The sequence below is a fragment of the Stenella coeruleoalba genome, assembly GCF_951394435.1.
Source record: "Stenella coeruleoalba genome assembly, chromosome: 18".
In the NCBI taxonomy this organism is placed as follows: Eukaryota; Metazoa; Chordata; class Mammalia; order Artiodactyla; family Delphinidae; genus Stenella; species Stenella coeruleoalba.
Genome location: NC_137164.1, coordinates 66,444,585 through 66,458,419, shown reverse-complemented (window position 1 = coordinate 66,458,419; position 13,835 = coordinate 66,444,585). Strand labels below are relative to the sequence as shown.

Here is a 13,835-nt window from a genome sequence, read left to right as displayed (position 1 = left end):
GAAAAAGCCCATAGAATCAGTAAGTGAGTCTAGAAAGGTTACAGGATACAAGGCCAACAACAAAACGAACATATTTCTATATACTAGCAATAAATGATTGGAAACTGAAATTTTTAAACTATACCTTTTACCATAGCTCAAAAAAAAGTGATGAAATACTAATTATAAATCTTATAAGACATATACAGGATTTGAGAGCTGAAACTACAAAAGGCTGATGAGAAATCAATGAAGACCTAAATAAATGGAGAGATATGTTGGTTTCATTGATTAGAAAACTTAATATAGAAAAGATGTCAATCCTCCCCAAATTGATCTATAGGTTTAGTGCATTTCCTATCTCAGTCGTAGGATTGGTTTTTTGGTTTATGATTTTTCCAGTTTTATTGAGGTATAATTGACAAAATCATATATATTTAAAGTATACAACGTGATGATTTGATACATGTATACACTGTAAAATATTTACCACAATCAAGTTAATTAACATATTCATCACCTCAAAGTTACCCTTTTTATATTATGAGAATTTTAAGATCCAATCTCTTAGCAAATTTCAAGTATACAATATAGTTTTAATTAGTCACCATGCTGTACTTTATTTAGATCCTTAGAACTTATTCATCTTAAAACTGAAAGTCTCCCCTCATCATTCCCTCCTTCCTTGGCAACTACCACTCTATTCTCTGTTTCTATGGATTCAACTTTTTCTTTTTCGGTTCCCCATATAAGTGACACCATACAGTATTTGTCTTTCTCTATCTAGCAGATTTCACTTAGCATAATTGGTCAGTGTAATGATCCAGAAATAGACCCACCCAAGTACAGTCAACTGACTTTTGACAAAAGTACAAAGACAATTCAATGGGCTAATAAGTTTAGTCTTTTAAAAAAATGGTGTTGAAACATTTGGACACTCATATGTAAAAAGTGAATTTGTCCTAAACTTCACATTTTATACAAAATTATATAACAAATCTTATACATCATGTAGGAAAATTAACTCAAAATTGATTACAGACCTACATGTAAAATGTACTATTAAATTTTTATAGGGAAACAAAATCTTTGTGACTTGAGTTCTTAGATATGACACCAAAAGCATAATCCATAAAAGAAAAAAAATAAATTTTCTCAAAACTAAAAACATCTGTTCTATAAATCTCACTGTTAAGAGAATGAAAAGGTAACCTACAAGCAGGGAGAAAATATTTACAAATCACATACATATCTGACAAAGAATTTGTACCCAGAATATATAAAGTACTCTCAAAACTCAATAATAAAATAATCCAGTTAAAAAATAGAGCAGAAGATTTTAACAGACATTTCACCAAAGAAGATACACAAGTAAGCACATGAAAAAATGTTCAACATCATTGGTTATTGAGGAAATATAAATTAAAAGCACAGTGAGTTTTCATGACACACCTATTGGCTGGCTATAATTTTTTAAACTGACAATATCAAGTGCTGGTGAGGATACAGAGCAACTAGACCTCCCAATGCATTGATAATGGAAGTGCAAAATGGTACAGCCATTCTGAAAAACGGTTTGGCAATTTCTTGTCAAATTAAATAGATACTTACCATGTGAGCCAGTTATCTCACTCCTAGATATTTATCCTAGAGAAATGCAAGTTTATGCTCACATAAAACCTATACTCAAATGTTTATAGAAGCTCTGTTTATAATCACCAAAGATTGGAAGTCACCCAAATATCCTTCAGTGGGTGATGGATAAACAGACATCAGATTTTATTGCATCCATACAATGGAATATTACTCAAGAAAAAAAAGGAACGAACTACTGATTCATGCAACAATATAAAAGAAATTCAAGTGCATTATGCCATCAAAGAAGCCAATCTCAAAAAGTTATACATACTATATAATTCCATTTATATGACATTCTGGAAGTGGCAAAAAAAACCCTAAGAATGAAGAACAGATTAGTGGTTGACATGGGTAGGAGTGGAGGAAAGGTTTAACTACGCGGTAGCATGAGGGAGATTTGGGGGCAATGGAACTGGTCTGTATCCTGATTGTGATGATGTTTATATAAATCTAGACATGTGTTAAAACTCATAGAACTATATAGCAAAAAAGTCAGTTTACTATAAATACCCTTTTTTAATAAGAATAAATTGGGGGAAAATGAGAGTAGGTCTCCTATTTGCCTTAACCCTTACTGCAATTCCCATTTCTTTGTGGCTACAACCGAATTTCTGATTTTAGCTTTTACTAGCTACCACTAGAACACATTAATAGAGAAATAAGTATATTATTACGGTGGTATCTACTAATTTAATGATATAAAGAAATTAATGTACTCTTCATCTCTCTTTACTGCCCATATTTCACATTGTTAATACTTAACATTTATTTTTCCGTGTATTTCATGTGCTAGGTGGAGTCTAAAAAATAGATCAATACACAAGATTTACAATTTGACTGTATAAATATTAGTTGTAGTGTAATAAGAGCGATCAGTCTGAAAGAGAAGAGAATGTAACTTTATAAACTTGAAAATGTATCCTCAAAGGGAAATGTTCTGAATGTCAAGATTCATTGACATTCCATGAATTGTTCGGTGGTACTGCATCTTGATTGCCTTAATTTAACCAAGGCTTTCTCGCCTAGCTTTTGTTTTTTCCTGTAACTTACTTGACCTCTCATTGACAAAAGCATAAGTCTTTATCCCCAAGGTGAGCGGATCCAGGGCTCCATGTCTCTGGAAACCTTCAGCATGCTCTTTGATCTCACTGGAACCTTTGCTCTGTAACCTTGTGATGCCACTATCCTCATAGAATTTTCATCGTATGCCCAGGTTTCTGCCTTTCTTTCTTGGATCTCGTGTCATCTTTCTGGGACACCTTTCTTGTTTTGCTGTGGGATATGCTCAGTTATCTTGTCAAGAGAAGCTGTGAGGTAAATTGCAAGCCCTTGCGTGCCTGAAAATGCCTTTTTCTGTTCGTACACTTCATCATAAGCTTGGATGCTATTTTCTCCCAGAACCTTGGAGGGTTTTTTTCTACTGGCATCTAGTACCTAGTTGTGCAGACAAAAAAAAAACCCAACAAAAAGCATCTGCCAGTCTTTGTAGTTGATTTCATTTTCTTCTCCCCACGCTTTTGTTATCTCCTTTCTCCTTGGTGTTCTCACAGTTCTCTGCAGTGAAAGTAAGTCTGGATGTGATTTTATTCATCTTGCCTGCACTAGGCCCTTTGAATGTTTGGTTCCTTCCCTCGTTTTCTTTGTTCCCTTCTGTATTCGTTTGCTAGGGCTGCCATAACAAAGTGCCACAGACTGGGAGGCTTAAACAAAAAGAAAATGACTTCCTCACCGTTCCGGAGGCTGGACGTCTGAGGTCAAGGTGTCGGCAGGGCTGGTTTCCTCTGAGGTCTCTCTCCTTGGCTTGTAGATGCCGTCTTCTCCCTCTGTCTTCACATGGTCATCCCTCTGTGTGTGCTTGTGTCTTAATCTCCTCTTCTTATAAGGACACCAGTCATCTTGGATTAAGGCCCACCCTCATGACTTCATTTTACCTCTTTAAAGACCTTGTCTCCAAATACAGTCCCATTCCAAGATATTGGGGGGTTAGGACTTGCGCATATGAATTGGGAAGTGGGGAACACGATTCAGCCCCTAATACCTTTTCCAGCTTCTGGATTGTTGTTCTGTCCCTCACACACGCACATACACACAACTGCCTTAGCAGACCTGGAAGGAAGTACACTGATAACGGTCACCTGGCCCTTTCCTGACCTTTGTACTTGATTCTGAGCTGGCAGCACCTCTGGGATTTCCTTTGTGCCTCAGAGTGTTGTTTTGTGCCTCAGAATCCATTGCTTTGATTTTGTCAAAAATGTCTCCCGGGCTTCCCTGGTGGCGCAGTGGTTGAGAGCCCGCCTGCTGATGCAGGGGACGCGGGTTCGTGCCCCGGTCCGGGAAGATCCCACGTGCCGCGGAGCAGCTGGGCCCGTGAGCCATGGCCGCTGAGCCTGCGCGTCCGGAGCCTGTGCTCCGCAACGGGAGAGGCCACGACAGTGAGGGAGAGGCCCGCGTACCGCAAAAAAAAAAAAAAAAAAAAAAAAAAGTCTCCTAACTTTAGAAACTTTGGACAATTTAGATTGTGGTATCCTTTCTTGTTCTGGTGCTGTTAAAGCTTCGTTCTTCTCCTCCTCTTCCTCTCCTCCCCCTCTTCCTTCCCCTCCCCCTCTTCCTTCCCCTCCCCTTTTCCCCCTTCCTCACTCCTCTCCCTCTCCCTCTCCTCCTTCATTGTCTTTGATGAGATCTTACAAAAGAAGGATACATGAGGTCACCAACACTTAACTCCACCAATCCATCCATGTGGTAAAAGATAAACCAGAAACTTTTTTCTTTTTATTGGCAACAACAAATTCTTAATGGATCAAAGGTTTTATTATTTATTATTTCAGTAATGCCCAGGTGACACATTTTAAAAAAAGGGAAGTTCTGAAAAACTAGCGTCAGAAACAAACTGATAATTAGAACAACTTCAAAAATTTCAGGAAGTCAGACTTCTGAGTAATATATGAACTAAAGGAATAGTATATAGAATCTTAAGCAAAATGGAATCCTCTTAATTATGTGGTATCAGGAAGCTGCAGGACTTAACAGACTACAGTCTTTTAAATAAATGGCAAGATACTTCATTCAAAAAGTGGTCGAGAGTTTGATACTAATCTTTCTCATGAATTTTTTCAACATTACATATTGCTACATATATATGTATCTATAAACAATATGTTTTTGGCATGTTTTTAAACTTAAAATGTTATTGTTGGGCTTCCCTGGTGTCGCGGTGGTTGAGAGTCCTCCTGCTGATGCAGGGGACGCGGGTTCGTGCCCCAGTCCGGGAAGATCCCACATGCCGCGGAGCGGCTGGGCCCATGAGCCATGGCCACTGAGCCTGCGCGTCCGGAGCCTGTGCTCCACAACGGGAGAGGCCACAACAGTGAGAGGCCCGCGTACCGCCAAAAAAAAAAGAAAAAAAAAGTTATTGTCTTGTGTATATGTCATTCTACAATCATATTATAAAATATATTACATTAAAATATTATTTTAATATTTAGTCACATTCATATATGTGTCCCTTATCCATTCACTTAAACCATTGTATAATATTCCATTGCGTAGATAGACCACAATTTTTTTGGTCCATTCCTCTGTACAGGAAATTTAGGTTATTTTCATTTTTCCAAACAATGTCACAGTCCACATTCACATATGTTTCTTTGTCCACATGTGGGAAGTTTCTCGAGGGCAGTGATCTTTAAACCTTTTATCACATTCAATAAAAATATTTTGAGCATGTACCCACAATGTATGAATATGGTATCCTTTATAAATTATAAATGTATATAAACTACTGTACCAAACTAATATGTTCATCGTAAGTAATACAAAAAAGAAATATAAAAAGGATGAAGAAAGTTTTAAAAAACAATATTTTACAAATATTTTTATTCAGTAGTGGTACAGAAGTCATTCATGTAGATAATGTGATTGTATGCTTCCTTGGTTGCTAAAAATCTCAATTTAAGATTTACTGTCAGTTCAGTTTATTTCAGTCCTGGTCTTGATGACTGCCATACTGAAAAAACACTCCCTTTAAGGAGGGAGTGTAGCTGGGACATGATTGGCCATAAGTAGATTCAGAAAGATATCTTCATTTTAAAAATTGTGGAGTTTTCCAAAAATGGTACTGGAAATCCACATCCAAAGGACTGACGTTGAACACCCGCCTCACTGATCCCATATATAAAAGTTAACTCGATGGGTCATAGACCTAAATATAACTAAAGCAATACAATTTCTAGAAGAAAAATAGGAATGAATCTTTGTGACCTTGGATTAGGCAGTGGTTTCTTATATATGAAACTAAAAGCACAAACAACAACAACAACAAAAATACTAATAGGCTTCATCAAAATTGAAAACATTTGTGCCACAAATGATGCCATCAACAAAGTGAAAGACAACCGACAGGACGAGAGAAAATATTTGCAAATCATATAGAAGAGACTTATATTCCAAATGTATGAAAATTATTACTACTCAATAGTAAAGGGACAGATAACCCAATTTTTTAAATGGGCAAAGTATTTGAATAGACATTTATCCAAAAAAAATACTGTTGGCCAAAAAGTACATGAAAAGATGCCCAGCAGCATTATTCATTAGGGAAATGTGAATCCAAACGACAAGATACCCCTTCACATTCACCAGGCTCTAATAAATAAATTAAAAAAAAAAAACAGGTAATAAAAAGTGTTGGTGAGGAGGCAGATAAATTGGAATCCTTATACACATCTGGTGCGAATGTAAACTGATGCAACCACTTTGAAAAACTGTTTCTCAAAATGTTAAACATAGAGTTACCGTATGACCCAGCCATTTTTCACCTAGGTATACACCCACAAGAAATGGAAATATATGTCCACTCGAAAACTTGTAGATGAATGTTCATAGCAGCATTAGTCACCATAGACCAAATGTAGAAACAATTCAAATGCCCATTAACTGATAAACAAAATGTGGTCTGTCCATACAATGGAATATTATTCAGTGATGAAGAGAGATGGAGTACTGCTGTATGCTGTCACATGAATACACCTTAAAAACATTATGCTAAGTGAAGGAAGCCAGGCACAAAGACCTCCTGGTGTATGATCCCATTTACATGAAACGGCAGGCAAATCCACAGAGACAGAAAGGAGATTAGTGGTTGCCAAGGGCTGTGGGGAGGGGGCATGGAGAGAGACTACTCACGGGCTTTGAGTTTCTTTTTGGAGTGATGAGAACTGGACTCTTGTGATGGTTGCACAACCATGTGGCTGTCGTGAAGTCACTGAATTGCACACTTTAAAGGGGTGAATTTTGCGGTATGTGAACTATAGCTCATAAAGCCTTTTTTAAAAAAATTTTTTATTGAAGAGGAACAAATATCTCTGTCCCCTCGTTATAATTTTTTTTTTTTTTGCTGTATGCGGGCCTCTCACTGTTGCGGCCTCTCCCGTTGCGGAGCACAGGCTCCGGACGCGCAGGCTCAGCGGCCATGGCTCACAGGCCCAGCCGCTCCGCGGCACGTGGGATCTTCCCGGACCAGAGCACGAACCCGCGTCCCCTGCATCGGCAGGCAGACTCTCAACCACTGCGCCACCAGGGAAGCCCCCCTCGTTATTCTTTAAGGAACTGGTCCCATCTTGTTTTCTCAGCTGGTTCCCACTCTCCATCCCTCCTCCCATGATCACTTTGTAGCTTAGATCCTGGTGCTCCTAAGATGTCAGGCCAGCTTGAAGCCTAGTGGACCCTAGGATTTGCCTGATCAGAGCTCTTAGAGCACAATTGATCTGGAACCTCCGCTTTCCATGCCTTTTGAAGCACTCAGAATGTGTTTGCTGTTTATCCTCTTCTATTTTCTGTGTGTATATGAAAACACATCTGATACGTGTGATGTTGCTTTTTTTTTTTTTTCAAATTATTTCCATTCTTATTGGTATCTTGTACCAGCCCTGAGACATATGTCAGGCAGGCAGTAGTACTCAAGCCTTAGGATAGGATTTATTCAGTCTTCTGGCTTATAATATATAAAGCCAGGCCCCAGGCCCAAGGGTCTACTTCCTAATTGCATACTGTTTCCACTGTCTGTCTTTTGAATGGTTCATCTTAACCTTTTATAAAAGTGGCATTTACAGTTTGGAGCAATATTCACTCTATTAGGCTCCTGTTGACCTACATCAGGTTCAGTTTTCTATTTTAATCACCTGTTAAATGACACCAAGTCAAATGTTTCATTCATAAAAATGTTCTCTCAGTCCCTGGAATTTGACCAATATTACTTATTGCCACAAAGTAGATGAAACTTGGCCACTGTTGACAAAAAAATTAATCAATAGTCTATCTAAAGGAGAAGTAGAGAATTTTATTTGAGCAGATCTAAAAGATTATAACCCAGGAGACAGTCTTTCAAAAAACTCTGAGGACTGTTCCACTTGTTAGAAGTCAAAGGTACTTCATTGATACAAAGGTACCTCAAGGGAATTCTCTGGTGGTCCAGTGGTTAGGACTCCACGCTTTCACTGCCAAGAGCTTGGGTTCAATCCCTGGTTAGGGAACTAAGATCCCACAAGCTGCCTGGCAGGGCCAAAAAAAAAAAAACCACCACAAAGGTACTTCAAAATATACATTTTTGAGGCAAAAGATTGTACATCAAAATGACACACATTTTTACATAAGGTTCACCAAAAACACATAGTCTAACTCTGCACATACAAAGCAAGCAGTAGGTCACCACAACCCCTTACGGAATTAGGAGAGAATGTTATCTTCCAAGGAGTTACACTGCTGACGTCAGAAGAAAGGGAAAAAAAATTGATCTTTATGGTGGAGCCAGCATTCCCACCTTTGGGGAGGTCAAGTTAATGTATAATGCACACTGCATATTAGGGAGTGCTCAATACAGAGCAGGGAATGTTATGTTTCCATATTCTTGTCCTGCCTTAAAACGTAAATTTTATTCCATCACCATGTATTTTAGGGATGTGGAAGTTAAATTGTTCTTTATGGTACTTAGGTGTATACTGTTATTACTTCTCGTTCTCTGAATTGGATAACCTTCTGTGTGCCTTCAATCACCTATCTGGTAGGAGAGATCTGCTGGTCTTATTTGGGGTAGCCCCCTTCTCCCTGGGGCAGTACAAGAGTACCAGAGTCTTCTCTAGCCTGGAACACTTGAGGAAGGGATCTCTAATCATCTGTCCACCCGGCCACCACCTATATGGTCCTTTGGAGGCAAACAACTCTCAAACGGTCCCATTGAAGCTTGGGCACAGGGAATGTTTCAGAGACTGGAAACCTTGGGACCCAGCACCCAGTCCTACTGGGTGTTCCATTCCCAGCCGTATTCCCGTGGGGTGCTGATCACTGTTACTCCACGACCTGCAGACACAGGTCTCTGCCATCTGAAGGGAATTCCTCAAAACTGTCTCTGATTGCTGGGCTGGCCCATGTCTTCCTGTCCACTCCTTGGAGCCCCTCCCTGCCTGAAGCTGCTCTTTAAAGTAAAGGAAATGAATGGGCTTCCCTGACGCTGTAAAAGAAGCCCCAGTTGGAGGCTGTCTTTTAGGTACTCGGCAGCTACTGCTTTTGGTCCTTCATCACTTTGGCTGTCAAGCTTCTGAAATAAGAAGCGCAAAGACATGGCTGCCTTCCGGAGGGGGAGGAGATCAGCAGCTATTTCAATCTGTACTTAATATCCCAAAATACCACTGAAATAGTTCCTAGTCAGAGAGTACTTAGAACAGTTCCCGGCATTTACCTGAGTTAAATAAATTCTTTTAGGTGTGTTCTCATGAGGTGAGCAAAGACAAACCTAGAGTAAGTTACTTTCTGCCTTTATACTGTAGAAATCTTCTGCAGACATCTTAAATTCCTTCCAAAAGGGAACAGATCCCAACTTCAGATACACATACTGTGACCTGGAGCAAGTCATTCCATAGTCCACTCACAAGACAGATGGTTTTCTGTTTCAGATTTGTAAATACTCTTGCTGAGAGCTTCAGTGTCACAATGGGTGAGGAAATTTATGAAAACGTCACCAGTCACAATGCCAGCGAATATCATTTTTTCTCTTCTGGCAGGTAAGTACCTGCAGTGGACACTTTGCTCCCAAGTTCAAGGGTTTCAAGTCTTTTCCTTTAAATAATACATTGAAACTTTCAATACCAAGAACGTTAATTTATATTAATCTTCCTTTTCATAGAAAGAGCTTCACAATAAACTCATCAGAGATTGCACAACACTGTGGAAATGAGTTCGAAACATCCTACCTTGGATTTGGTAGTGCGTATACCTATGTAATCACAAGGAAGGTTAGTAACTCATTGCACTGAATCAGAAGTTCCACTCAAAGTTTATTGATATGAGTCCTTGAAAACAGGACATAGTAATGATTTAACAGAGTGATATTAGGATCTGTATTTTAAACGAATTTAGAATTAATTCAGTTCACCACTAATTCTGTGGTTTATCATTGCCTTAAGTTCACCTTTAGAATAAAATTAAACAGACTGACCTGCTCTAAACGTTCACATTGACCACTGTCCTCATAGACTGTCAACATGGACCTTGGAAGCTTTTCGTTCAAAGAGCTGGCAATGTTTTCAACAAACCTGACTTCCAATCTGCTCTCTTATTTAAGAAGAAAAAGCTAGTGAACATATTTTCAAATCCTACCAAGTCCATCCCATCCCAAGGATAAAATGCAGTATTGCATATTTACATTTAAAATGTGTGCTTTCTGGATAGATCCTTTGGTGTAACCCTGAAGGTCCAAATTCAGTTTGCCTGTCTGAGCAATTTTTATTCTGGAAGCAGTCTCGATTTTCATTTCTTCTTCTTGCTTTTGCCTTACTGGTTTAGGATAACGGCTGCCTCGAACCGATAGTAGTTGAAGATATTTCCCCGAACACAGTCAGCATGGCCCTGCAAATCCCCCAGTACTTCCTCCTCACCTGCGGCGAGGTGGTTTTCTCCGTCACGGGATTGGAGTTCTCATATTCTCAGGTTTCCTATCTGTCGTTCTGTACACCCCTCTCCTACAACCCTGCCTTCAAATAATGCTGCTGGGACTTAGTTAAAAGCTGGGGTAGCCATGTATTTACAGTGTAAAAGAAAATTCTAGAAAGCATTATGGTAGGTTCTACCAAACAAGGTTTTAGAAATTACCAAGTCTTATTTACTGAATAAGAATATTACCGTTTAGGGAATTCCCTGGCGGTCCAGTGGTTAGGACTCCATGCTTTCACTGCCGAGAGCACAGGTTCAATCCCTGGTCGGGGAACTGAGATCCTGCAAGCCACACGGTGTGGCCAAAAAAAAAAAAAAAAAAAAGGAATATTACAATTTAGCATCATGAGTGTCCATATATAGGTATCTGAATTCCCAGTCACATGCTAGAGATTTGGGGTCCTAAGTAGGAAAAACTACATTAACGACCATTACCAGGGTCGTGATGGTCAGTGGATCCCACGTTCTGAAACAACCCTGTTCATAGCAGGCTCATGCATAGGTCTGTGTCCTCATTAATTTTAAGGTTCACTCGAGGTCTCTTTGTAGCTCCCAGTAAACACACTGATTAAGGCCTAGCTTTTATTTTTATTTTATTTATTATTATTATTTATTTATTTATTTTTGCGATACGCGGGCCTCTCACTGTTGTGGCCTCTCCCGTTGCGAAGCACAGGCTCCGGACGCGCAGGCTCAGCGGCCATGGCTCACGGGCCCAGCCGCTCCGCGGCACGTGGGATCCTCCCGGACCAGGGCACGAACCCGCGTCCCCTGCATCGGCAGGCGGACTCTCAACCACTGCGCCACCAGGGAAGCCCAAGGCCTAGCTTTTAAAAGTTAAAAAGTAGTATTGCTTTTGTGACTATTAGACTAATGAGGCACATTTTGCTGATACCTAAATTAGAGCTTAGGTTCTGAACTATTTTATCAAAATACCGTTACAGTCGTCCTAAGCCCAGCGTGCCTAATACCTTCAAGTTTTGCAGTAAAGATGTAAATAAGAGCTGGGTAATGCCTTTCTGCGATGACCTCACAGTCTAGTTAAGGAGATGACTGTAACACAGGTGACGAGAGTTCTAAGAGAAGTTTTGGTGACATAGCAGGGAAGCTCCTCAAAGAGCATGGCGACAGCACAGAGAGCAGCCTCCATTTGGGGAGAAGGAGAGGTTGGACTGGATGGCTTTGTCTGAAAATTCTTCTGTAGAAGCAGAATCGGTTCACCTATAGATTCGTCCATTTCATTAAGATGCCAGCTTTGCAAGCATGTGGAGAGTGAAAAACAAAGGATCCTTGTGTGTTCATACCACAGGAGCATTTGGGATGTCTTGTTATCCAAGTGATAATCCTTTTTGCATTTAGACCAGCCTGACTCTCAATGTGCATTTTGGGGGTAGACGGCCTAATGAAGGGAGTCGGTGAGTTAGCTGTGTTCTCCCGCTCTGCGGTTGACGTCTACATCGGGACTCACTCTGTTTCGTTTCCTCAGGCTCCTTCCAACATGAAGTCAGTGCTTCAAGCAGGGTGGCTGTTGACAGTGGCAGCTGGCAACTTCATTGTCCTTATCGTAGCAGGAGCGGGCTCGTTCAGCGAACAGGTACTGGTGCAGACAGAGATCGCGCGTCCCTCTGTCTTCTCACCTGTTAATCGTCATCGCGACGACCCTCCCTAGCTGTCTGTATACACACGTGGTCCTCTTGGCTAATGGCTGAGGAGAACTGCCAGACCAGCCAGACAGGGCAGATACAAAAAGGCCTTATGGCCAAGTGCGTGCTGATGCTTCTTATTTCTACTTGGAAAATAACCGGATGTAACCAGATGGGGTTAACATACCTACACGCTCATATGGTTTTACTACCAAAGGAAACATCTTTCCTGGCCTCAGTGAATGCGGCTCAGTGGCGCCAAAGCAGGCGTGTTATCCAGAAAGTTTCACAGTACCTAAAGTTAAAGCCATCCGAAAGGTGGTCGTAATTTTTCCCATTAAAATAAAATGAGGGCTTTTCTGGTTCTGGAACTCTCCTTCAGCACTCAGAATCTCTGCCTCATGAGGGAGCTGTCCCTTTACCCCATCAGACTCATTACTTCCCCCACCAGGTCCCATCAGAGCCTGTGCTAATCCTGCATGCTCATGACCTCAACGTTTTGCCGAAAGATAACATGGGGGTCTTACCTGAGAACACTTCAGCACATTCTTTTTCCCTCAAGAGTACTCTGCCTGGTGTGCTCTGGGTCCCCATCCTTCCAGGGGCCAGCTATTTGTCTTAAGACTCGGGTTTTTCGGAAATTTTGTCTCATCTTCTTAAAGTCCTGGGTGTCTGCACTCCAGAGCCGTTCCAAGAATGTGACTGTTACATTGGGCATTCAAGAAAAGCTGGCCATTCTGTATCTGTGGCAGTAGCTACCAGTTTCCCCTAACAACTTCATTTCCAACACCTTCGATCTGGATGTCTCTAGAAAACATACCCGCGATATATACATTCCCATAACCTGTATTGTTTTTGTTTCTTTCCTTGCTCCAACTTCAATTCCTTCAAAGTGGGCCGAGTATGTTCTGTTTGCGGGGTTGCTTCTGGTCGTCAGCGTAATATTTGCCGTCATGGCCCGATTCTATACGTACGTCAGTCCAGCAGAGATTGAAGCTCAGTTTGATACGGATGAAAAGAAAAAGTACCCGGAAGAGAGTAACCCATATCCCAAGTTGGACTCCGACTTACAGACACAGCTGTGAATATCAAGAAGCAAGTGGAGGACAGATTGGGCCCAGGATGTGCCCAGGTGTCTGTCCCCTGGGGGCAGGACACTCTGTTGTATGGCCGCTGATGGGGAAGACTTCAGAACTGTGAAACAAACCAAGAAAGCTGTTCTCTAAGCGGCCAGCAATGAACCTAACACTCTAAAAGAAGTCCTTTTGTTTGTCTGTTTTTCAGAGAAGTCTTATTTAAAGCATACACACACACATACACATACTTTTACAACACTGAGTCCATACCCTGCCTTTAACTCCTTTCCTAACACACAAAGTTATTTTGGCCTAACTTGAATTTTTGAAATGGTGGCAAAGTTCCATATTGTTTGCATTCAAACACTCTATGGAAACAATGTTAAATGAGGCAAAAAGTGACTGTTTAGGCTTTAGAATGGTACACCATAAGGACCGGCTAGTAGGAACTGGTAACTTTACCTTCTGTTTTTAGTTTCGTCTTTCCAGTCCCTACCTCTTTTTAAATTATGTATAACTC

At 40.6% G+C, this 13,835-nt stretch overlaps 1 protein-coding gene across 2 annotated transcripts in view; it reads left to right on the top strand.

Annotated features, from left to right (window-relative positions):
• The window catches only part of SLC15A1 (solute carrier family 15 member 1), a 145,793-nt gene that overhangs the window by 66,268 nt on the left and 65,690 nt on the right, over nucleotides 1-13,835 (top strand). Inside the window, exons 20-24 of one of the 2 annotated variants that reach the window (XM_079902775.1) lie at nucleotides 9,561-9,668; nucleotides 9,791-9,899; nucleotides 10,450-10,593; nucleotides 12,083-12,190; nucleotides 13,133-13,827. In XM_079902775.1, the coding sequence (XP_079758901.1) occupies nucleotides 9,561-9,668; nucleotides 9,791-9,899; nucleotides 10,450-10,593; nucleotides 12,083-12,190; nucleotides 13,133-13,324 (661 nt within the window). In that variant the 3' untranslated portion in view covers nucleotides 13,325-13,827. Of the gene's footprint in view, nucleotides 1-9,560; nucleotides 9,669-9,790; nucleotides 9,900-10,449; nucleotides 10,594-12,082; nucleotides 12,191-13,132; nucleotides 13,828-13,835 lie in introns of those variants that run through there. The other variant, XM_079902774.1, reaches the window with a different exon arrangement.